At 41.8% G+C, this 26339-nt stretch overlaps 1 protein-coding gene across 11 annotated transcripts in view; it reads left to right on the top strand.

The window, feature by feature from the left end:
- Window positions 1–26339, top strand: part of CAST (calpastatin) — a 61820-nt gene that overhangs the window by 7418 nt on the left and 28063 nt on the right. For 10 of the 11 annotated variants that reach the window (XM_032675956.1, XM_032675949.1, XM_032675953.1 and 7 more), the window contains exons 3-4: window positions 9202–9273; window positions 25224–25280. In XM_032675956.1, coding sequence (XP_032531847.1) covers window positions 9202–9273; window positions 25224–25280 — 129 coding nt within the window. The remainder of the gene's footprint in view (window positions 1–9201; window positions 9274–25223; window positions 25281–26339) is intronic. The other variant, XM_032675948.1, reaches the window with a different exon arrangement.

The raw sequence follows: 26339 nt of genomic DNA, 5'->3' as shown, positions 1-26339 counted from the left end.
AGTGACACAGATGAAATGTGGGGAAGGGGAGGTGCTGAAGCACAGAGCTGGAGTTGCCTTACTTAAGGTCATCTTGCTGCTCATGATAAGAGAGAAGAACCAGGTCATCAAAGTAGCAGGCTGGTCCGCACAGATAAAAGCTCAGTGGGAAAGCCATGAACTCACTGAAGGCAGTGAGCCTTCCTCTCTGAATCCTGGAATTGGCTACCCTTCCTGCGTGTATGAGTAGCACAGCTGCAGCCTGTGTCTGTCACTTCAAAACTTTTCTACAATCCCTTGTGTTCCACTACACTGGTCTGGCTGATGCTGAAGTCACACAGCTGTAGCTTGCAGACTGGCTGGAAGAGACAGACAGCAGGTGTGTTCAGCAGCTGTTTCCGGCAGATTCCATTCTGTTTGGTGTCTTTATAGCTTGTAAAGGATGCACACAGTCCCTCTCTAACTCTTCCTTAGGGTCCACTCTCGCCTCTTCTGCTTTGTTGCCAGAAACAGCAGCTTATTGCAGTACTAAGGTTCCAACTCTTCTAAAGTACTAAATTTATAGTCTGTCCAGTGTCTCAAAATAAAAATTAAGATGTGGCCTTAAGGCTGTAATATCCATTTTACCTTAACACTGATCCTTCACAGCAGCCTGCGGTAGTTACTTGGAAGACCTTTGGTTGTGCTAACACTCAGTGTTATTGCATCTAGCGAAGGAGAGAAATATTGTGGACAGGTTTTGGAAGGGATAGAACTGTGATACCATTGCTCTTGGAATGATTGATCTCATCCACTTCATTACCTAAATATGTTAGCAAAGGAAAAGTACTGCCGTACTTGTTTGTATCATTTCAGCAGTGCTGCTCAAGCCTTCAGCCTAAACAGAGGGGGGGGGTCTACTTGAATGGGAAGGGTCAGCTTTAGGTTGAGGTACACATTGTCAGTCTAATGGTGAGCAACTGAGTGTGTATCTGTGCATGGTGCCTTGTAGAAATAGGCAAAAGATGCACCAGAGGGACAGAGGTGGAAACTGCAGGTGCGTTAGAAAATATAATTGGAAAAAGGTAGAGGCAGTTCTTCATCAGTGTAGTTGACAGAATGTTTTATGTTGTATTGGGCACTACTCGAGGACAAAGGCTCAAGTCACAGGGATACATCTTGTATCTTTATGTCTTGGTTGTTAGAACCTTTACATTTGTTGAATTCATGTCCTGAGTAGAATCAGACACTCATTGAAAATCTACATCAGCTTTAATGAAATGTTTTCATTCCTTATGGATGTGTGTATGGTAGATGTTAACAGAAACAAAATTATCATTGTGGGAATTGGTGGTTGCTCAGGCACTTGAAGCTGTTGCATGTTTTTGCAGCTGGGATGCAGCTGCCATCCAGTAGAAGTGAGTGATGTGCTGCACTTTTCCCCATATCTGTCCCCCTGTTTTCTCACTTTATTGTGACATAATGGACCTGAGTCAATAAGACTACAGCATATCATTGCAAGGTGTATGAAACAGTGAATTTCCTTTCTTCTCCTTTACTTCTGATGTTCTAGGCCTTTCAGCAACTTGTTAACATGTGAGGGACAGCTGGTATGGTTTTTCCTTACCCCACAGTCTTCACCTTACATATGCCCTTCTATCAATTTCAAATCACTGCCCATGAGGGCACTGGTGCTCTAGAAGCTTTTGGATACTAAAAGATAAATTCTTTCAAGGGGAGATGGGACAAAATCACTGAAGAGAAACCCAGGATGGTTTATAAAATATAATGAAATTAAGAAGTTCCTGGCCCACACATTATCTGAGTCTGCAAGAGTATTAGGAAGAAATATCGACATGGACCTGACCTATTTCTACATCACTGGTTTTAGGTTTTTTTATATCAGCTGCTAGAGACTACTGCTAGAAACAGGGAAATATTAGAAGTGAAGCTCATCCAAACCCAGTAGGGCAGGTCTTGCATTGTAATGGGTTGCATGGTCCTGCTGTCCTGTTCTTGCACATCATGTTCAGTGTTGCCCTGTCAGAGGGCTGCCCTTGCAGCACAGTGTGCTCTGCTGCCCAACCACGTTGTATTCCTAAGATCAAGGCAAAATTAGTGTTCCTGTTGTGTGTGACTGTGCTCTGAAACCCCTCTGCTCTGTTTTGACTGGATGCAGGCTCGAGTTAATAACTGCACGTGATTTGGAAAGACCTATTCTTTTTTTGCTGTCATAGAGGGAAATACCAGGGAGAGGTTCTGTATCCCTGTAAAAGCCCAGCCTGTGCATTGCTGCTGTCAGGATGTGAAAATGTGGTATTAAAAGACAGACAGAGCCATATATTTCAGGAATTTGAAGCCCCAGCTTAGAGTGAGGTCACGTTTTATGGTGTGAAACTGGACTCTCTCTAATGTGTCCTGACATTCCAAGCCATGCTTTACAGCAGTGTAGACAAAATCCATGCTGCTTGCTCAGCTCGTTATACTTTACTTTGCAGGAAACACATTCTTTACTTTGAGAGGATGACGGTGATAATTGGCGCTGAAGCATTCCTGTCCTTTTAGAATTGTTTCTTTGCTCTGAAGCCAGGATTTCTGTGATGCTTTTTAATCCTGATGCTTGTCATTCAGGATTCCTTATCCAGAAAAGCATTAGAGTCACTCAGAGTCCTAGGGCATAGTGCCAAGTAAAGGCATTAATTATGACTGGTGACAGTCTCTTGGAATGCCCGCTGCTGGTCTGAGTTGTGCATAGGTAACTTTTGACTGTAGCATTTGTGAGGGTTTGTTTCTACTTTGGTATCAAATTATTTACTTTAAACTGCATTGTTTGTGTGTTTTCTTTCTGCCTCTGTACCCCACAGCACTGTGGGCACTGGCACAGGGGATTGTGGCCCTGGTCCACCCTCAGTGGAGGGGTTCTGAGAAGCTTCTTTGTTGTCTCTCTCTTCTGTTTTGGTGGTTCTTTGGCTAAAATGCCAAGGGTAGTTGAAAAATAACATTATTTCAGTTAAATTTTTGGTACTCGTTGAGAGCTGTTGTGATGTGAGGCTCTTTCTGCTGTAAGAAGAAATACAGTGTGATTGCTGCTCAAGCAAATCTTGAATGAAGGATTGATAAGGAGAGGCTCAAATGCTGCTGATGGTTGTCAGAGACATTTTCAGAAAAGAGATTGCACATACTTTCCTTTTGTGGTTTGGTGTGTGGGGTTTTTTTTTTTCTATTAAGCCAACTGTACCATGTCTTCCCTTGGAAGATGTGCATATCAAAAGGATTTATATTTCATTTCTCCTTTATTAAACCTGCAGAATTAATATCCCACTCTGAAACAGTGTTTTGTCTTTTTGTTTTGAAGCCACTGCTGATAATGAAGAGTAGATTATAAGTACCTGTATGCCATAGCTTTTATTTCTTCTCACACAATTCTTTACAGGCTTGTGATTCTTTTAATTAATTTCATAAAGAAGTTGTGCTTTGATAATTCATTGGCTCTGTTATCAGGTTGAAAGGTGAGGTGTGAGTACAGCTGCAAGGTAATTCTTCAGCTCTTTGAGTCTGAGACTTTCACAGAGGAAAAATACTCTTCCACTTCTTGGAGGGAAGAAGATGGGAACAGCCCTGATGTATTTGTTGATAAAGGGTGTCAGAGCTGGTTTGCATGGAGGGAGCATTTTGAGAAACACAGAACATCATTATATTAATAAGAGTGAAAGAAGGACGAACCTAATAGATGTGGCCAATCTTTGTGCTTTTACAAATGTATTAAGTACCAAAGAGGTTATTTTTGAAAGATGATCCAGGGAGCTAACACCTATTACTTTACTTAGTGTGTTGTGGACAGTATTCAGTAAATACTCATTTGATCTGGTGGCTTAACTTTCCATGTAGCTTATATCTAGGTAATCTTTCTCTATTCCAGAGGAGAATGTATTTGCTTATTTTTCTTCTCTCTCTCTCCTACCTTTAGTTCTGTTCTGCTTACCACAAAACAGAGAAACATTTACATTAACAATTTTTTCTTTATTCTGTTTAATGGGTTAAAATAAGTTCATACTCAGGGCAAGGATTTATTTCGATCTATTAGTTGTTTGGTTGGTTTTTGGGGTTTTTTTGTACTTCAGGCTTGGTGGGGATGAGGAAAATTAGCCTTGTGCTTGAAATTTTTGAGGGTGTTGGTAGGTATCATAAAAACTCCTTCTGTAAAACAGTACTTCATGTATGGATTTGTGGTATTTTGTGATTCTGAGATTTTTAAGAGCATCACAGCAACATAGTTTTCAGTACCAAAAGTACATCCTGAAAACCATGAACCATGAGACGCTGAACCAAAGGCTGAGCCTGAGGTGTCAGTCAAGATCTGTGATACTGAAGGCATACCCAGAATACTGATTGCTCTTCAGAGGTCTGCTCTTTTTTTGGTGATTTTTTTTATTTCTTTTCTCTCTGAAATTGGGAGAGTAGCACTTCAAATTTTTAATTACTTGGACAACTTAATTAGAAGTGGAAGGATCTGTGGATTACAGAGTCTGTGCTGGGTAGTACTGGTCTCTGCTGGGCAACACTGGACTTTAGCAGCTGTGCAGGAGAGTCCTGGGCTGGGACACCAGGAGGAGGCAGCCACAGTCCTCTATAGCAGGAAAAATCACTTTTACTCTTGGTTTTTGGAACATTCCTGTGAAGTCTTACTGGGATGTCACTGTTTCCAGTGTGGCCAGTACTAAGTGTGACATCCTTGATGTACATGTCTGTAATTGTTTCAGTTTGTACCTCTGGGCCATATTTTGGTGATGTTAATCTTAGGTAAATGGCCACAGTGGGTGGCCCACTGCATGGGCTCTGACTGGAGGTGACTGTTGAATGTGCAGCTTTGTTTACTCCAGATGATCTCCAAATTTTTGAGCTAAATCAGAAAGAGAACAGAAGCTCTGCCTTAATGACAGAGGTCTCCAGATCCCCCAGTCTGTTCCAATATCTAGTGCCCAGTCCATTAAAAACTGGTGCTACTGAGTTTGCTGGTGGAATCTTTTGTCCTTCTGCAGCCTTCCCTGCTTGTGGAGAGCAGCTGGAAGTGTGAATGCTTTAATTGTGTTGTGAATCTTGAGCTTCTTAGAAAAACTGTAATTTTGGTCTTAGCTTTGTACCTTTACCTCCCTCCCTGAGGGTGATGTTACTTTCTGGGTTATTATTCAAATTATGTCTGAACAGCAATAGCTTGACCTTCTTATTTTCATTGATATCTTTCATTAAATAATATATGGTTTCTGTTGCTTTAACTGTTACTTAAAATGGAGTCACTCTGCCACAGGAAATAGCACAGATTTATATATGAGCCATAGGTGCCCCGGGTGCAGGGCGCCCCTGGCGGTCCCCGGCCCGGGGCGTGGAAAGGAGTGAGAGAGGGGGCGCCGGCGTGGACTGTGCCCTCGTGGGAGATGAGAGGGGGAGCCTCAGAGCACACAAAGGAGAAGGACAACTCTAAACCCAGGCAGATGGAGCTCGTTCAGCCCTGTAAGGCCTTACATCTAAGAGAAGGTCACTCTAATTAAACCTACGTCCTGAGGACCTCGCTGCCACCGTCCAAGCTCGCTCAGCCCTGGCAGATGAACCTTAGGATTAAAGGGTGGGTTCAGTTCCGTGCATACTGTGTCTCACCTAAAAAATCCACTGCACAGGCTTGAAGGTCTTACCCACACTTGCAAAGCCAAACGGCCATCTTCTACAAATGCAGTCACACAAAAATCAAAAGACAAAGGCATATACACCTGCCTCCAAAGGTGTACCTAAATTAACTCTAGCATACTGCAACATCAGAACCATGCTTGATTCGGCGAATAGTGGACGTCCTGAGCGTCGTTCTGCCCTGATTGCCCATGAACTGTCACGTCTCAACATCGACATTGCTGCTCTCAGTAAAGTTCACCTCCACAAGGAAGGCAGCCTCAGAGAACATGGTGCCGGTTACACACTCTTTTGGTCAGGCAAACCCAGAACCGAAAAGCATCTCTCAGGAGTTGGCTTCATGATCAAAAACTCTATTGTTCCTAAACTCAAAAATCTGCCGACAGGTCACTCTGACCGCATTATCTCGCTACGCCTTCCACTCCACAACAAGCAGCACGTTGTCCTCTTTAGTATATATGCCCCAACTCTCCAAGCTGACCCTGCCGAAAAAGATAAATTTTACACCAACCTGCGCCACCTTACCCAAAAGGATCCTGCCGATGATAAGATCATTATCCTTGGTGATTTCAACGCCAGAGTAGGTAAGAATTTTGAAGCCTGGAAAGGAATATTAGGCAAGCATGGTGTTGGAAACTGCAACGATAATGGTCGACTTCTGCTAGAATTCTGTGCAGAGCAACAGCTCACCATCACTAATACTATCTTTCAGCAGAAAAATAGTCTGAAGACAACCTGGATGCACCCCAGATCTAAGGATTGGCACCTCATTGATTATGTCTTAGTGTGATGGAGAGATGTTCGCAATGTCCATCACACCCGCGTGATGCCCAGTGCAGAATGCCAAACAGACCATCGGCTTGTGTGCTGCAAACTTAACTTCAATCTCAAATTCAAACCTAAAAGGGGCAGTATCCCAAGGAGGAGACTCCCAAGTTAACAATGTCCAATCACCCACAGTGAGAAACAAATTCCAGGCAAATCTTCAAACTAGGCTCAAAAATCATTCCATAGATTCTACAGATATCTCTACTGAAACACTTTGTGGCACCATATTAAAAACAGCATCCTGCAATCCTCTGAAGAATCCTTAGGGTTCTCCCTCAAGAAGAACAAGGACTGGTTCGATGATAACAATCAAGAGTTCCAGGAATTGTTGAGGATGAAGAGCAAGCACACCTTGCACTGCCATCCTGTCACGCAACAAAAACAGCCTTTCATCTTGCATGCAGCAAGCTCCAACAGAAACACCGTGACATCCAGAACAAGTGATGGATTGATCTAGATGACAAAACTCAATTATGTACAGATATGAGTGATCACAGAGGGTTCTATGAGGCCCTGAAAACAGCATACGGGTCTACATACCAGGTACAAAGCCCTCTACTCAGCGCTGATGGTCAAATGCTTCTCACAGATAAAACTTCCATTCTGAATCGATGGTCTGAACACTTTCAGACTCTTTTCAGTACCAACCGTGTAGTCCAAGACTCAGCAATTCAGTCCATCACACAACAACTGGTGAAATACGAATTGGATACTGCTCCCACTTTAGGAGAAACCCTCAAGGCCATACAGCAGGTGAAAACTGGCAAGGCAGCTGGGGTTGATGGAATTCCACCTGAAGTCTGGAAACATGGGGGCCTTGCACTCCATGCTAAATTTCACGAGTTCTTACTACTCTGTTGGGAACTAGGCAAACTACCATCAGACCTTCGAGATGCAGTCATCATCACTATATATAAGAAGAAAGGAATTAAATCAGACTGTTCAAAATACCGTGGTATTACTCTGCTCTCCATCACTGGCAAAATCCTGGCAAGTATACTCTTAAACAGACTGGTACCCGCTATAGCAGAAGGAATTCTACCTGAAAGCCAATGTGGTTTCAGAGGCAACAGGAGTACCACAGACATGGTATTTGTTCTGAGACAACTGCAAGAGAAGTGTAGGGAACAGAACAAAGGCCTCTATGTAACCTTTGTTGACCTTACCAAGGCTTTTGATACTGTGAGCAGAAAAGGTCTCTGGCAGATTTTGGAACATTTAGGTTGTTCCCCCAAGTTCCTTAAAATGATCATCTCACTCCACAAGGATCAGCACGGACAAGTCAGATATGGCAATGCACTTTCTGAGCCCTTTCTAATAAAGAATGGTGTGAAACAAGGCTGTGTTCTCGCACCAACCCTATTCACAATCTTTTTCAGCATGATGCTCCAAAGGGCCACAGCAGACCTTGATGATCAGGACGGTATCTACATTTGATACCGTACCAATGGAAGCCTATTCAACCTAAGGCGACTGAAGGCCCACACTAAGACCTTAAACCATCTTGTCCGGGAGCTGCATTATGCTGATGACGCCGCCCTTGTCGCCCACACAGAAGCAGCTCTGCAGCGTTTAACATCCTGCTTTGCAGATGCTGCTGAGCTCTTTGGGCTGGAAGTCAGCTTAAAGAAGACAGAAATTCTCCATCAACCAGCACCTCAGGAAGTCTTCCATCATTTCCATATCACCATTTGCCAGTCAGAGCTCAAATCAGTTCAGCAGTTTAATTACCTGGGTAGCCTCATCTCCTCAGAGGGTAAGATTGACAGAGAGATAGACAACAGGTTAGCAAAGGCATACAGTGCCTTCAGAAAGCTTCATAAAAGAGTATGGTGTAATAAACACTTGAAGAAAAGTACAAAGATCGGTGTTTACAGAGCCATAGTGCTGTCTACTCTCTTATACAGATCTGAATCATCTACTGCCACCACCTGCGACTCCTAGAACGCTTCCATCAACGCTGACTCCGTACAATCGTAAAGTTTCTCTGGTCAGATTATGTGACTAATACATCTGTTCTAGAACAAGCAGCAGTCACAAGTATTGAGGCCATGTTGCTGAGAACACAGCTGCGTTGGGCAGGGCACGTCTCCAGGATGAAGGACCACCACCTTCCTAAGATCCTGCTCTATGGTGAACTTGCCACTGGTTGCCACATGAGAGGAGCCCCAAAGAGAAGATACAAGGACTCCCTGAAACAACATCTCAGTCTTGGCCATATTGATCAACATAACTGTTCTACTCTGGCCTCCAGTTGGGAGGCCTGGAGACACACCATCTATAAGACTGCTGATGCCTTTGAGAAAGCACGCAGGATCACCCTTGAGGAGAAAAAGCAACGCAGAAAGAATCGTGCCTTGCAGAATTTACCACCTAAGGAGTCTTTCTGCTGTGCCTTTTGCAATCGGACATGCCTGTCTTGTATTGGCCTTTTTAGCCACCAGCGCGCTTGTGACAAACGTGGGTAGAGCCCTCCCCAAATCTTCGTTCGTGAAGCCTAGCCGTGATATATGAGCCATAAAACAGTGCAAGAGAGCTCAGCCTGTTCTGGGCTGGGCAACACTGTGTGAAATGTGCCTGCGTGAATTAAAGTTACATAGGGAAATTTATTTTTTGATGACTTACCTTGCAAAAATGTTATGATTGACATTTTTTTTAGTGTCCTTTTTTTGATTTTTTTTCCCCTTCATAAATATTTCTGATCTTTACTATGTGTTTCTTTTTCTTTTTTTGTAGGAAAAACAGGCAACTGCTAATGTCAGCCAACCCCCCAAAACACAGACAAGGGGAGCACCTTCTGCTGCTGAGGTAATGTATACTTAAGGAAGTGGTCTTTTTTATCATTTTACCAGTGAAGAGGATATGGTGTGGCTTCACAGAAAACCATTTGTTCAACAACACTAGGATGCTCTTTATGACTTGCTAGAAATCATAGTAAATTGAAATGAAAGGGGAGTACAAGCCACTGTTGACTTCCTGAGGAAATAGATTTGGTAGCATTCTCCCATTTCATGTGTTCTTTGTTAGTGTCCTAGTTATTTTAAAGAATCCTGGTCCCATTGATATCAGTGGCAAACTTCATTTGACTTTTACAGCCCTGTGGTTCTTTTTTCACCTTTAGCTGTTGTATTTTTGGATTCTGTTTACTCGGTGGAACCTGGTGAGATTAAAGCACTGAGAAACTGTCTTTGCTCTCATTGTCCCTGGAGTAAGAGGCGTTATAAAGCTGAATTGCAAAGGAGTGCAGATGATACCCTGAGGAGCAACAGGGTGCTCAGGTCTTGCAGAGTATTGAAAGAAGGTGTTGCAAATACTTTTTCTGATGGTGGTTGATGGCTGTACTTGGTAGTCATTGTGATGTGCTGTTTGTCACAGATGACTGAAATGCAGCTCACTGGAAAGAGAAGCAGCAATATGTTTTATTGTAAATTAATAATTTGACAGTTTGATGGAAATTAATGAAGATTAACAGTGGTTTGACAACATTCTGTAAGTTTGATTGCCAGGTTCATCTCATTAATTACTGCATGGAAGAAACATAAAAAGGAAAATTGAGTTAGAATTGAATTGGAATGATTCACACAGAGAGACGAAAAGGGTAATGGAGACCTTCCCGCTGAGTCACAAAGTTCAGAGTAGACCCCCTTGCTTTCTAAATTCCTGATGAACCTTAAGTGTGGTTGAGTCCAGTCTTAGTCTCAGATTCGGACAAGGGTTTATGTCTAGTGGAATTATCCATATAATGTTTATAACAGTATTGAGTAACTACATATGGATTGGTGCTGTTTCATAGCATTAATTCAGCACACTATCACTCACTCACTGAGGATCTGTTGTGAGTAAGGGGTCTCTCTGCCACAGGTAAGGAAGGATCTCTGTCTCAGGTGAGGGATCCCAAACTTCAAGAGGCCTCCCTGCTCAGGGGAAGGGTCCCTGGTGTGCAGTGCTGCTGCAGTTCAGAGAGAGCTCAAATCAGACCCATCTTGATGGCAGAGTGAATTATTTGGCTGCTGGTCAGTAGTAGAGACAAGATTGATGTCTTTGTTTAGCTCTGGTACCTTGTTCTGCACTTTCATTATTTTCCACTTTCAGGTTTCGAAAGCACTTTGTAACAGATTTTTCAACACACCTTCATTCCTTTGTATGTGAGCCAGAGGCTTTCCAGCTCATCAGTTCACACCACAGATGTGAGGCTGGTTGCTCCTACAGATTACTCCAAGGAGTCCATTAATCCACCCCAGTGTTCCATATCTGGAGATAACCCATTGTTTGAAGGATCCTATCAGCAGGAAGTGTTTCTGCTTTTGAGTGGGATTTTTATTTTCTTAACCAAAGCTGCTGTAAAATAATACTCCTAAAGATTTCTCTAAACCACTTAAGTAATTATTTTTCCTTTCTGCCTAAGGAAGGAGGAGACAAGGATATAAATGCTGTTGTCACTTACTTTCAGTGCTTTTGACTATCATTATAAAGACATCCCCAGCTTATCTTTCTATTCCTTTTACTTTGCCAGGGCTTTTTGCCTGCTAGTCAAGGTGGATGTAGTTGTCCATATGTAGTTCTCATGACAGGTGAGACAGTCTCAAGGATCATCCTTCTGCATAAGAATCTACAGCTGCATAGTACCGTGGAAGCACATATCTAATTTTCTAACTAACACATCTCTAAGTTTTCTTTTTTTTTTTTTTTTTTCAGTTAATGTTCTTTTTATGATAAGTGTGTCCTCTACCCTACGGGTGAAAGGCACGATTTCTGGTGATGCTACTAAGGATAAGAACTGGAAGGTAGTATCATGAAAATAATGCAATGCAATTGCCAGGAATTGCTTTGTATTAGGTTATGACAACCTAGGCTATGTATTTCATCAGTACTGGGTGTTTCCCCAGTTTCTGTGACATTCCAAAATATTTATAGGTAAAGATTATATAGTATGACAATATTTATCTCATGGCTGTCTAATAGTAACTGTTATTGGATAGTTATTTTAAGTTTACCCATTTTAGTTCCCACTCAGCCATTTCTGCTTTTCTTTACTTAGGCTAAATCTTCTGTTAATTGTATCTTTCATTTTTAATAATATCCTGTGAGCCTGTAATGTTATTTAAAATAGAGCAAAACTCAGACATGTATTGTTCTTGTAGTTTGTGCTACCTGTAGCTTTTTCATTTGGCTTGCTGTATTTCTTTCTGCCCTTATTTTGGTCTCTAAAAATATCTATTGGAAACAAAAATTTTGCAGAGATTTTGGTTTTTTTTAAAATAGAAATTTTGCAGGAAGAGAAGTATTTCTTGAAGAGGCAAGGCAGTCCTTTCTCTTTTGCTGCAAACTGATCAAATCTTTTAATGCAATCAGAAATACTCCACCAGGTCTTAGACAACTTGGAACTGCTGTTTCTTCCTTTATTTTTTTTCCCCTGATGTAGCTTTAATGTGTCCTGTGTGCAAAACCTCTTTTGATTCTTTAATAATTCTGTTGGTCAATAATACTTATCATCGATGCATTTTATCCCAGATAAATTTCTAACTCGTTAGAAGAGGCAGGGGAAGTAGGATAGTTAGTTGCTCCAGCTCAAGCTGTTTATTTTTTTAACATATTCATACCCTCTGGTGAAATGACTTACTCTGAATTGAACAGCCAGAGGGCATTTTGCTGCCTCCATGTTAGGTCTAAATAATTTTTCCTTTTAGTCAGTAAGTAATAATAACTAATGGCTTGTACCTTCTTGGGCCACTTGCATTTCTGAGTTTTGAGATGCGGGAAGTTGTGTGTGATGACGCCTTGTCATTGTGTCATGGATGTGGGTAGTCTGATTGTCCTGTGTCGTTACCTGTCACATGGACAACTCCTAAGGGACAGCACTGCCCCGTCCAGCTTTGTTTTTATTGCGCTTTCCATCTGAACAGTTCTTTGTGCCTTCATTTTACCCCTGTGCTCTTCGTTTGGTCACTCTCGAGTTCCTGGCATTGCAGCCAGGATGTACTCATTGCTTCTGCTCAATGTGCAGGGATGTTATTTGGCTGCCTATGGCAACCTTGATATGCCTGGTTTCTGCATGACTCAAATCTAAATTAATAATTTAAAGGTGTTTAACAGAAACAGATATTTTGACTCCTTTGTATCTATCACAGGCCTTTCTTTCCTCTTTGATGTGGAGTCCTGTTTGACTGCGGGTGTTTTCAGTAAGCGTTTATCTGTCTTGTCAGATAAATGGACTAAAAAGGTAGATTCATGTAAGGTTATGATCATCAGGATTATTTATTGGTTGCCTATGAGCAGCCTCTTCCTTCTATACATTAACTGCAAAAGTGCCCAAACTTTTGGAGGTCATGGCTTACTAGTATTATCAGCCAGCAGTGAGGAGGAAAATCTGATCCAACCTCCTCCCTCTGCAGAAGATCCCCTACCAGTGCTGCTGCGTTTTCTTTTACAGCCTTTAATGATGGTTTTGCCAGTTCCACAGACAGTTTCTAGCTCAATGTTCAATCATGGCTATTAATAGAAGGCACTGATAATTGAACACAGATGGATCCAGCCACCTTCCTTGCATCTTTGTGTTCTTTTGTGGTAATTCCACTGATAACAGATGAAGTTTTGCTGCTTTTTATGTAGCAGATTTTTTGTATTGCTCTTAACAAGTAATAATTTTCTTTTTGTGGCTGGCTGCCATAGCTTAGAGAAGTGAGAGTCTTTGCCCATTTTACTATCATGGACTGTTTTTTGAAACAGTGCTGGAAGAGCTCAACAACAGTGGAAATTCAGTAAGAATTACTTTGATTTCAGATTTTCACAGAAAGCTTCTTGACCTTAATGATTTAAGAAATTTAAGGCTACTTGCTTTCAACTGGCATCCAAATTATCACTGTTCTAAGGGGGCATTCAGTCTGCTTTCTTATGCAATGAACAGGAACACAAGATAAAAAAGGGCAGTTACTAAATACCTTTGAGTGAAGTCCCACTATTTCTGCAGTGGATAAGTTAATCTAGTTTATCATCAAAAGTGGTTCCTACTATCAGTATATTTACTGTTTAGGTTTCTTTTTGTTGCATACCTTATTTAACTGTCATCCAGTTTTTATTTTATGACCTTTACAGAGGCACCTTGTAAAGGGATAATTTTTGAGTAAAAGGTATCTGAAGTTACAATCTCATATGACAAGTGTTGAGAATTTGATTATAGAGCCAAAAAAAAAAAGAATCAAGAGCAGGTCACTATGAGTATTTCAGGAAGAACCTTTTAATTTATAAATTAATATAAATCATTTAGATTTGTTATGCTTAAAAAAATTCCTAGTCAGTCAAGTTTTGGCCTTAACTGATCCAAACCATGATAATGACTTTCAATTAGTAACATTTGTGTACTCTGGGAGCCTGGTTAATCAGTTCAAATTTAGGGGGGGTATCCTGTAGACTTCTAATAGGAATATTGGTCTGTTGAGGGGAAATGAGTGGTTTCCTTTCTGTGGCACCAGTGCAACTAACTCGAAAGGCGAACACAGCTTTTTGAAAGCTGAATGTTGCACCATCCCAAGCAGGCATTTCACCCCTGCTTTTGCTGTGTGACTCTCGCAGTGTCAGCCTGCTGACAGCTGTCCCTGCTGGGGGACCTTCGTCCAGCCACTTACCAGAAGCGACCCCGGGATTGGGAGGCAGGTTTGCTCATTGTGGTATCTCGCTTCCACCGTGCTAGCGGAGCCTGAACCTGCTGGTTTGGGTCCCCTCGCCTGGCACCGTGGGGCCGTGCTGGCAGGGAGGCAGCCGTGCTGTGGGTGGAGATTGCGCCACTCAGCACACGGGCTGGGCTTTGCCTGCACTCCCGGAAGCCATAACCCCAGCTGCTCCAGCGCTGGGGCGGAAAGCAGCCGCATCCTGCCATTCCTGCTGGAAACAGAAGGCACACGTCTATCCAAAGTGAGTTAGCTATTTTTGTTGGCTCTGCTTTCCTGCTGCCTCTGCTTGAGGCTCATTTGTGTTCGTGTTGCAGTCCCTTTTTTATATATTTTTTTTTTCCTTTCTCCCCCTCCCTGTCTTCTGGGAGTTTTGTGGGCTGAAGTAACACAGGCTGCCAACTTCAAGGCTTCCGACGTGATTCAGTTGACAGCAGACTTGAAACGCTCCAGATCGAGCTGTGTGTAGTTAATTAGCTTCTAAAATTATTTTAACATGCTGGAAACACCCTTTTTAGACGCTGTAACACCACCTGACGTAAGCAGTTGGAAGTAGAGAGGGAAGGAGAAACAAACTTTTAAAGTGGTGTCTAAGTTGTTCTTATATTGCTGTTGTATTTATGTTTTTGTTTTGGGGTGTGGTTGGCATTCTTTTCTTGCTCACAGCCCACGCTGTTCCTGCTTCCAAGACCTGCATAATTTTTTTGGCATACAAATGCAGAGCCTATATGCCTATGGCACATACAGCGTATTGCGTAGTCAGGGTGTGGTGATCTGTAAGAGCAACGTCTTGGTTGAACTGTGCTTAGGTATCAATACTTTAGTATTCTTAAAAATATATAACCTAAAAGATGCTGAAACATCTGATACAGCACACATATGGAAAAAATAATATTTTTCAATAAACTGTATTCTTTCTGCAGTAGTAGAAATTAGGTAGGTGGGTATTGCTTAAGGTATGCCACTGTTTGCTTATTGTTGGTAGTATAATACTTACGCCTCTTTTCTCTGGAGAAAGTGAAAATAGTACATTAAATAGCCCAGAATTCTTGAACATTGCAGACACCTTTGCTGAGTGTTTGATCTCTTTTTTTTTTTTTTTTTTTTTGACAACTAGCTTCCTCAATGTTAGGGTTTTTTAGATTGATATAAAACATACAGTAGAGTAGCTTATTTGTTACTATCAGCTTTTTGTATAGAATGGTGCTTTTTTGGTTTAGGGGCTTGGGAGTGGGTTGTGTGGTTTTTTGGGGGGTTGGGGTTTTTGTTGGGTTTTGGTTTTGTTGGGGGTTTTTTTGTTTGTTTGTTTGGGGGGGTTGGTTTGGGGTTTTTTTGAATGATTAGATATGCAGGGTGTGTTGAACTTGAAGAAAATTCTGTTTCTGATCTTGGAGTTGCAGAAACGAGCTCCATGACCACTTTTTCTCACATCTAGAGCTTTGCACTTTAGGCATACACTCCTAGTTTGAAATCTAGGCAAAGCTGTGCTGCTCTGAAGATGGTGGCTCTTGGAGGATACGGAGTGGCGGTAGAGGAGTCCAGAAAGGAAAGGAACTGCTTTTTCAGTGAATAGTTCTCCAACCTCTGCATTCTCACCATTTCTACCCTTTCTTATCCTGAGATGAGAATGTCTCCACTCACTAACACTTGAGTCTCATCTGCCAAAGGAAGAGCCTGGCAGGGAGACAGGAGAGGTCGGTGGCCTTGGATACTCCTTGGGAACTCCTTAAGGTTCACAAACCCTTCTGGTTCTGGAGGAAGTCAGGTCTGTGCCTGCCTTTATGCCATGCTTAGTAGGATTGCTTGGGCCAACTAGAAAATTAACATTTTTGATCCCCAGGAGGGAAGTCACTGCTGAAGCAAGAAGTGCCCCAGTCTGCCTCTTTTTAAATGGAAATGATAAAACAATGTTGAATTTTTCTAAAATGATTGAAGATAAAATCCCAACAACCTACCACCATCACCCCTGTTTATGCAGTGTTATCTCTAGATGATCTTTTCACAGCAAAGTTCTATTAAGATTCCTTGACTTGGTAGGTTTTGTTTATTTTCCTTTATTGTTTTCCATTCATTTTGGTAACCAGTGCCACCAGGACTGTGTGTGTATCAGTTCATACAGCTTCATGAATAATATTTTGTTTCTGCATCCTTGTGGTGAAAAATGCTGTTTCTAATTCACAGTACTGCTCAACTTGAGTATGGCCTGGCTTCATTGTTGTAATAGAAGTAATCAAGCTCATAACCTCGGAGATCTTCAGTCATAAAATGAAGTCCTCTTTTACGTACCATTTCTTTTTAATCCCACCACACCCCGCCTTTATAGAGTACTGGTTCTGGTTGCAATTCCCTGGTTCTATCCCAGCTCTGCTGAGCAGGGTTTTGCAACACTGCAGACCAAGTGACACAAATCCCAGCTGAGCTCAGCAGCGCTGTATGGCATGTGGCTGGCACCTAATCTCCTGTTTTCATAGTGTTTACTTATCAGGCTGCAGTTTGCTGCTACAGATAGGTGTGGAACATTCTCGTGTTTGAAACAACACACAGAAATGGAAGCAGTTAGCTGCAGCTAAATGCTAACAGTGTGCAGGAGGTAGAACTGAAAAAAAGGATTTTTGAACTGCCTACAAAAAAAGGAGAGCTCGTCTGCAGTGACCAGCTCATACATTACTGTAATGCTGTATTGTGCAGAGTGGGAACCTGAGAAGAGCCGTGACTGGACTGGAGCACTGCTTCTAATATTTGAATATGACTGAATGAAAGTGAAATTTCAGTGTGCACCACCTTGTTGAATTTATAGGCGCAGAAACAGGAAGTTTCCAAGAGGCGGTAATTGAGGAGCACGTTTTTAAAGAGAAGTAAGAACAGTGTGTTTAAAGCAGATTGTTGATGTAATTTAAAAGGAACAAGGAGTGTGCAGCCTGTGATATTGACGTGGTCTGTTTGCAGACACACAGATGTGAAGGCAGCATATGAAGTCTGTTACCCGCTTGGCATGTAATGTCTTTCTTTCCTGATCGCTTTCCCTCATCATGAAAGGACATTACATAGAAGTTGCCTTCATATGTAGTAAAGCCTTTAAAGCAGTAACCACGCTGCACACTGGAGTTTAAGTAATTTCTTGTGGTCACAAGTTGCATTGTGAGTATGTAAGGGTTCTTCATGTTTAGGCAGTGTGCATGATTTCTGACCAATTATCAAAGTCTTTTCCTGCTTCCAAAAGAAGTAAACAACCACAAACAAATGCACAGTGCTTCTTATCATTACCTGTGGGATAATTCTAAATTTTTCTGCACAACCCTAACTTCCTGCAAATAAGTAGCATAAACAGAGGTGTTGGAAGTTTGAGAAAGAGTCAAATGGTACAAAAATTGTTTAGAGTGAATTGTCGTTCACTACCCTCAGTTGTTGTTTGTTTAAGCATAAAGCTGTTTCAGAGTCTTAATAGTTAATGAAATAAAGAAAAGCAAACATGCCAGTATTAAGCTTTGAACTTGAATTAGGTTGCTGAAATTCAGACATCTTAAAATAGAAATCTAACTGAAAGGTTGTTTGGCAGATCAGTTAATTTCTAGGTGGTGTGAAGCCTTGTTCTACTCTGTGGTAAATATGATACAGATCTCGTTCACTGATTTGCTTGATAACATTTGAAGTAGTGTCACCAAATTCAAATAGGTTGTCTCAAAAACCACTGCTGAAAAAACCTGTTATGTTAGAATTAAGCAGTATGGTTAGCCAGCTTTAGCTGATACATAACATTCAGTGATTAAATATTGCCAAGTTTCTTCTCTGTTCCAAGATAGCAGAAATTTTATTCTGGTATTCAAAATAGAAGAAACCAATAGGAGTGAGTCTGTGTTATGGAAGTTGTCTGGCTCAATGTTCCATGATGATCAATAAATTTAGCAGCACTTGAGGCTGTAAAAAGGCTTTACGAGCTAATCAGCTTTTCAATTTCCTGGTTCAGACCAGTCTCTTATAAAAATCTATGATGTTTTTATTTCAGGAGAAAATGGCTTTGTTTCCTGTGTGTCTTTCAGCATCTCTCAGTGATGGTTAATCTTGCTCCTGGGTACAGACTAATAATTGCTGCAAATACTTGTTCTGTGTGGTGAGAAAATTGCAGAATGATGAATTTGTGGGATTAATCTTTTCCACAGTAGCAAGCCAGATCATCTTCTGAACTGAGTTTTGCAGAGAGACATAGTCTTGTGTTATCAGCAGTCTTTTGGTCTGGTCTCTGATTTACTGCAGTTGACTTTCCGTTGGGGAAAAGAAGCGCTGACATAAACCTACTGTTTGTTACTAGTTTTACCGTCATTTAGCAGGAGAGTGCATATGGAGAGTTTAGAGGTTGTCAGACAGCAAATCCTCTTCTGGAGGGCTCCTAGGATGGCACTTCAGGCAGGAACATCCTGAGTCTCTCCTGATGGTTCTTCCAGGCATGATCCCCCTCCCCCCCCCATCTTCTCAAACACGGGCTCTGTTCCCTGAGTCTCAGTGCAGTTTAATTTTGTTCAGAACATGCCCTTTGAGGTTTGTGTGTCCTTTGCAGATGCGTGTGCATCAGCTCTACTGCACTTTATTCTTCACATTTGCGCTGGTCTGTGAGTGCATATTGGCACAGAGCAAAATCATGTTTCTTAGCTCTAAGGGGCAGTCAGTTTTTCTCTAAAATTACTTTTCTTGTTGTCTTTATCAAGTTGTAGAAATTTAAACTCTAATAATAGATTTATATATTATATATCTATCTATAATATATAATATATCTATAATTAATATATTTATTTTTATTTTCTATGTTTATAATTATATTAATAGAATTAATATTAATTATATTAATTGATGTATAATAAATATATTCCTTATAATTAATTAATTATATTATATAATATAATCTATAATAATAGATTTTATGCATTTTTCAGTTATATTCATAACAGCTGAGTTCATGAATGATAAAAGCACAGGAAGCATCTGTAGAGAGAGGGTTTCTTCTTGTTAGTTTGGGTTTTTTTAAAAACAGGTATTTAAAACCAGGTATATTGATGAATTGATCTACAATAGCATGAACTAAAAAAACTGCCTAAGGTAACAACTCTAGGAAAGAATTTTAGATTGAGGTAGATCGTAGCTACAGAAAAAGTAACTACCAACTGTACTCCAAGGATTTTTTTTCCCCCACCCCCCTTAGTGGCTGAGAGGGGCAGTAGGCTTTGTTTATAACATGCAGTGTTGGTGAGTTTCAGTAATGATAATGGGCTTTAGAAATGAAAGAGGCACATGGCAAAGTCAGTCATTAGAATTTGCACTGTAAATTGTTTAGGAATCATTCTGATCACTTCTGCAAAGAAACTGATCACAACGGGACAGCATAACAGCCTGTATATTAGCAGTGTTTTATGTAAATATACCAGTGTCTGAGTAATACACAGGTGCTAATTGGAAACCTGTATCCTGCTGCTCCGTTTCGTTAAGTTCTTAATATTAAACTTCCGCACAATTAACTGAGAGCCTGAAATCTTGAAAAGAACATTGTTTTCTTGGTTGTGTGTGGATTTTTACCTTTCTCTTAAAAAGGTGTTGTTTTTTGTAACAACTTAATAGCACAACTACATATAAGAACAGTAATTACAAAGTAAAAGGATATTTCCAAAATTACTTGGGATGGAAAATGACACAGAAGCACTCAAATTTGTAGTTTTTAACTCAGGTGTTATAGATACCGCTACAGTAAAATTTATATAGAGTTAGTGCTGAATTTTTTCCACTTTTAAATCACCGCATGTCTTAGCTGCTGCATAGCCTTAATATACATGTTTATATCTTTATGTATTTATTTGTACATGTCCACACGCACAGATGTTGGCTCAGATAGTGTCTCACAACTCCTTGTGGGCTTAATGGAAAATTAATCAAACTGTGTTTATGCCACAGATCACAGAACTGCATAGCCTTTAGCACATGCTGTCAAACCAAGTGAGAGATTTAACCTGTAGCAGCTCAAGTGCTATTTTACACTTCAGTGAAATAACCCGTTATTTTTCACAGTAGTTCTCTAGAAGAGCTTTTGCTGCCCACATCTTACAAGCACACATCTTAAAGCTTAATATCAGAACCATTCATGTAAAGAACCATTTCTAATCAAGCAGATTAGGTTTTCCCCTTGCATTACACAGCTGGTGTGAGGTAACCCTATAAGTTAGTCATATTAGAATCATAGAGTTGATGTCAGCTCTGAGCCTGAGAAGCTGTCCCAGCTCTTTCATACGTAAACTGTGTTAAGGCCAGAAGTATATTTGGATGGCTCTTCAGTCGTCTGTTCTAGTCTGAATTCAGGTAGATCACTCAGAAAAGACTTATATAAACTCTCTCAAGGGCTGCCAGGGTCGGAGGCATCATCTAAGTAGTCTTTGCCACAGAAGGAATTCTTCCTTCTCTCTAGGAGGAATATGTTTGAGCTCTAACTTGAGAGATTGTTACAGAGTAAGTCAGTTTTTTCTTTGTTTCCCATTTTATTGGCTTCCTGACCAGCGTACAAAAGGTATGTGCTGACTTGCTTTTCCTGTCACTAAGCTGTCCCTCATACATACTTTTTCTTCATTTTTTTCCCCCCTAAATCTGTCCTCAGATCTTTCTTTATCCGTATGTGCTTCAATGTGATGGCCAAAATTGTCCTAGCATTTGACCTAGAGAAGGTCACGTCAAAAAGGTTGAAACTTATATATCACATTTACATTTATGTTGTCACAGTAACATATTATTTTCCCTCAGATTGCTCTTTCCTTGTTTGTTTTTGGCAAGAGTGTCTCAGTCTATGGCTCTATAGCCTTCACATATTTTTGTCAGTATTGCTGCTGCTTTGGGGGTTTTGTGTTGCTGCATCTGATTGTCTTCAACCTACCACCAGTGTCAGAGATCCCTTCAGGCTGCAAGCTGACAAACTTCCCTGTTTCATTGAGAAAATACTACCACAAGTACTGTGAAAAGTTGCACTGACAGCATGTCCTCTGAAGGTTCATTGCTTTATTCCTGACCAAACAGTTCATTCTTATTTATTCTCTTGTTATCATCTACGTGTTTCTGTATGGGTTGCTTGGCAAATGTTTTCAGCATCTCTTGTGGTTTTGAAGGTCTCCATCAGGTGCATTGTGCTCCTTTCTGAGGGTGAGTAGTGACCATCCTCAGTCTGATGAATCTTCTCCATGAATTTCCAGAACTTAAAGTTTTAGTTGACAATATCTCTCACTGTGTTGCATAGTTTCAGTGATTTTTATCTGTCTGTAGCCAAGACCTGTCATGAATTTCTTCACCTGCTGTTTTCTTTTTCCAAAAGGCATCTACATCCAATCATCTGAGCAGTTAAAATTGTTATCTTTTGGTATTTGTCACCATTTCTTTCTTCTTCTCTTGTCACATTTTCCTTTTTACTTGCAGATTTCTGAGGTACACACAGTGAGACTAGACAACCAATTTTGGGTAGGTTTTTTGTGGAGTTTTACTAACCCACTTCTTGGCTTCTGTGGCTTTTCTCTTTCAACAGTAGCATAAAGACAAATTTCAGATTAAATCTCAGGTTTCTCCATCAGCTCTTCCTGGAAAACCATTCTGTAGCTCAAGAACACCTGAGGTCCTTTGGTCAGCTCCTGTGCCTGTCGTGCCAGCTGCATGGGCCGATGAGAGGACAGGCTGTGACCCCACAGCTGTCACACTGCCCATCACCAGGGTGGGGTAATGTCATGGTTTGAGAGCCCCAAAATCCAATTCTCGAGTCCTAGCCCCCCTCCCACATCTCAACCCAGTGTGAGGTGGGTTTTCCAGATACCACACGAGACTCAAAATGAGGGGAAGGGAATATATTACAATGACTGTACAAAATAAATATTACAATGCATTACACACACAATCTCAACTATCTCTACCATGATAAAACAGTATTTACAATGGATCAAATCTCTTCTCCCTTCCAAATAAAAGTCCAGGAGGAAAGAAGGAAGAGATCCTTTCTACTTTCAGAGCAGCAGTGTCTCTAAGGCAACAGGCTCTCTTCTTTCATGCAGCAGCTGTAGCTGGATCTCTGCCAGCACACACGAGGGGGGTATCCAAGCCCTCTCGGCCCTTTGTCTCCAAGCGAGGGTCTTCTCTTCTGTGGGCTGTGTTCACCCGGACACAGGTCGCTTCACCGCGTCATGTCAACAAAGTGCAGAAGCCTTCGTGACGGTCCCTATCTTCAGGGGATTCAAGCCCCCTTTGCAGAGCTCCTGTGGTCTGTCTCAAAACTGCCAGCTTGGCAGCAGCAGCGGGAGGGCCAAGGTCACCCCCTCTGCATTCCTTCTGGCCGTCCCGGTCCAGCTCCGGGAAAACCTTGAGCTTTTCAGCTCCTCTCTGCAGTGCATGCTGCGTTTAGGACTTCCATTCAGTAGGAGTCCATCCTCTCCACTTAGGAGAGGTCACAAAAGGAGTTTGGTGGGTTTTGGTTCAGTTCTTACCCCAACTCTCTCTCTAGAGCTTAGTTCTGCTCTCTCTGCTGCTGGCTCTCTTTCTCTCAGACAACTCTCTGTCTCTTGCTCGGCTGCATGCTTGCTTGCTGTGCTTCTCCCTTATCTCTTGGCTCTCTACCCTCTGTACACTGCTCCTGCCGCTGCTCCATCTGCCCACTCACGGTGGAGAAGAACTCTCAGCTTTCTCGGCTACAGGTACTTAGCCCAGTTTAACACTGTTCCAAGTCCCTGCAGCCCCCAGCCGGGGGGCTGGGGGGGGGCTCAGCCCCCAGTGGGGCTGAGGGCCCCTCAGCTCATGGCTTTCACAACATGGCTCCTTCTACAACAACTACAACTGCTTTCTTTTCCAGTCTAAGTGTGATATGTTTATATTTTGAAAAAGCGCTCATTGGCTCAAACCTCAAGGGTCATCACCCCCTGGGGGTTTACCATTTTATAGCTTCAGGGGGAAAACTGTTTTCCCCCACCACAACTCATTAACAGGGGATCACTCTTTACTTAATCACTGTTATCCTGTAACCTCTTCTCTGTCTTTCAAGTCCCTTCTGTGGTGGTTGTGGGAGTCTGATGCAGGGAGCATGTCCATATTCCTCCCTGCTTGTGGACTACCTGTGGTCCTGGATGTTTTGCTATGGATTTGCCTCTACTCCCAGCTTGTAGAAGAACTGTCTGACAGACAACCCTCAGGCTGGGACCCCATTGTGGCCAGGACCACCCTCCAGGACCCACGCCTCTTTCTAGGCAAGAGAACAGGAATCAGCACTGATCACAATTGTTTGTCCTTCTGCTGTTGGCTATGCCCTTCAGGTGTCCCTGACAGCTCAAAGGACACCCCTCCCTCTCTGCCCAGCCCCAGCCTCCTGATCCAGTCCATCCCTCGCTGTTTGGCAACCCAACCTTTCAGTGGGGTGTGTCTGGCCCATGCCACGGTGGGATTCCCCTCCATGGCAGCGAGCAGGGTGTGCCTGCCCGGGCTGGAGCAGCTCTGCGTCAGGCTGTTGTTATGCTGGTTGCCAGGCAGCACTTTAATATTTACCTCCACGCCTGACACATGTCTGAGTGCTGCACCTCAGCAGCCTCTTGGTTGTCAGCCTGCAAGGCTCAGCATGGCTGCACAACCCCCTCGCTAAAGGGCTGGAAGAACAAGGACCCCCTTCTTCCTTGTAGTGGCTTTTCGGGGGGACAGAGTGGAAAATTTGAGGTCTTGAGTATTGTGGAATTCAGGCAGAAAGTAAATGAGGCGAGGCACTCTGTGGTGGTGTGAGGGAAGGTCACGGTGCTCCCTGTGTGCTCTTCCCCTGTCTGACTCCCCAGGACAAGGCTTTGTTTCCCTGAGTCAACCCCAAGTGTCCACAAGGCTCAGTGTTCTCCACAACCACTGATCAGCAGCTGTGCATTGAACTGTTTTGCTACTTTCAAACCACTTCTCTTCCTCCACAAACATTTACACTCTTTGTTTCTCCTGGTCACTGCCCTCCAGCTGAACAGGGTAGAAAGAAGCAGCTGAGGTTTTGGGAGGTTTTTGCTAATCTCTGCAGGCTGTAGTGGTGCTGCTGTGCTGGGACTTGGGAAGGAATTTTTCAGTGCATTGTAAGACAGTGGTTTGGTAGGAGTTTTCTGAGGGGAGGAAGGGAGAAGGGCTCAGAGAAATGTTTTTATTAAATAGACAGAGACTAGGATGACTAATATGAAGGTGTAGAGCAGATACCTACTTGTTAGTCATGTAGAAGGAATTCAGATTAATTTCTTGGAGAAGAAAGAAAAGGAGAGGCAAAACTAATAAAGAGTGAATGATGAAAAATACCTTGTTGCCTACAAATTTACCTGATGGTACAGAAATATATTAAAGGGTTATTGAAAACCTTTTGTTAGTGTGATGGAGATGGCAAATCATAGAATCATAGAATACACCTTAGAGCATCTACAAAATACTGAAAAACACAGCTTTGAGCAGAGGAATGCGAAACAGGAATAGAGGAGTAGTATTACATCTGTATAAAGTATTGATGAGACAACTGGAATATTCATCTCTGGGCTTTGAAGTTTGATGCAGCCACAACAGAAGTACAACATGCTCTTCTTGAATTGGCATCCCAGAAGTTAGGGAAACAGACCATGTCCTTTGCAGAATTGCAAAAGGGTCACATCATATGTAGAAACATTTGTGCGTGTGTGTATTAGATAGATATTAAGTATTCCTTTTTATCTCAACATATTTGAGTTTGCTACTTTAGTATTAAATATTTTGTATGACAGATTAGTGAATCCATAAGTCCATTTTTTGCTAAAAAGAAAAGAATAAGTGTGGACAAATCATGCACAGTAAGTGTGTGTGCCTCAGTGTGAGAGCAGGATTTGAGTCTGTTTTGATGCAAGATGCAAAATTTGCTATCATTACATGTCAGTGGGCATCAGCACACTGTCAAAATTCTTCATGTATGTATTGCAGAAATACAGGCAAGGCAAAAGATCTAAAATGATAACTCTGTTTTTTAATTTTTAGCTGGATAACTGATGAATTCAGATTGTTTATGCTTGCTTAATACAAATGTATAACAAAGATAAAGTTCCTTAATTTATTTTTTTCTCTCAAAAGCAGTCTCCCTCTGCAGATGCATCAAAACCACAAATTATGAAGCCGTCTGAAACCAGGGTAAGAATTCCTGAAAAAATTATGCTTGCAGTTAAACACAAATGTATGAAGCCATGGAATTTCTTTTTTTAGCTCTTGGATACTGAGTGACTTTACTTTCCGTATTTCTTATCTGCAGCTTAGTTCCCTCTGCAAAAGGTATCTAATAAATGCTACTCAGAGGTTTTTAAGATAGCAGTAAAAAACAAAATGTTAATGACAGTGTTTAATTATAGCTCTGTCCCACTTTGTAACATGTATATAGCTCCCTCCAGTGTAATTGCAGTGTTATTTACCTGGTTATAATTTTTCACATATTCAGCAAATTCAGGACGAGCTTCAGCTTCTTCTGTGTATGCGATTGCACCTCCTCACTAATTTCCCATCTTTCTCTGTCTGATGGCTCCCTTGTCTTTGTCCTTTGTGCCTGCTCTGTCTTGTTTTATGACTAGAATTTACTTGGTCAGAGCTGTGTCATCAGTCATGTGCGTTACTTGTTAGAAGACAGTCATAATCCTCCCTTACGCTTCCATTGCCTAGCAGAAGTTAGTTGTGTTGTTTAAACAAATGATTAATGACTCTCCCCCTCTTTCATTTTCCACAATCCTAACAGTGAGACCAACAAAAACATTGAATACCAAAGCAGACCAGCAGGGACTTGCATGGCAGTAAAGGTTAGGGCTGCCTGCACCTTGTGTAAGGGCCTGAGTGGTCAGGGTGAACCCCTGGAGGTCCTGTCGACCAGGCAGGGCCAACTCTGCAGGTAAATGGCACTGCCAAACACCTTTTGAACACCTACAGTGTGTTACGCAGGGTATCTGGGCAGCCAGATTGTGGCATCATTATGATGATTTTTTTCCGTTTATCAAATGGGAAATTTCTTTGCTGTAACTTTTGTCTCTGGTCATTCTGACGTGTATCTTCATCTAGGTGGAGCACCTATCTCCACCTTCTCTGCAGTTGAGCTTAATCATTACATTTCCGTCAACCTTTTAAAACTCTTTTCCTCCATGCACACATCTAAGACTTAGACTGATAGCAGCGAGCTGGATGACAATTAAGCCTCTTGCATTTGTGTAC

Source organism: Chiroxiphia lanceolata, chromosome Z (assembly GCF_009829145.1).
Source record: "Chiroxiphia lanceolata isolate bChiLan1 chromosome Z, bChiLan1.pri, whole genome shotgun sequence".
NCBI classification, from domain to species: Eukaryota; Metazoa; Chordata; class Aves; order Passeriformes; family Pipridae; genus Chiroxiphia; species Chiroxiphia lanceolata.
Note: the sequence above shows the minus strand (reverse complement) of the source record. Positions and strands in the feature narration are given on the sequence as shown.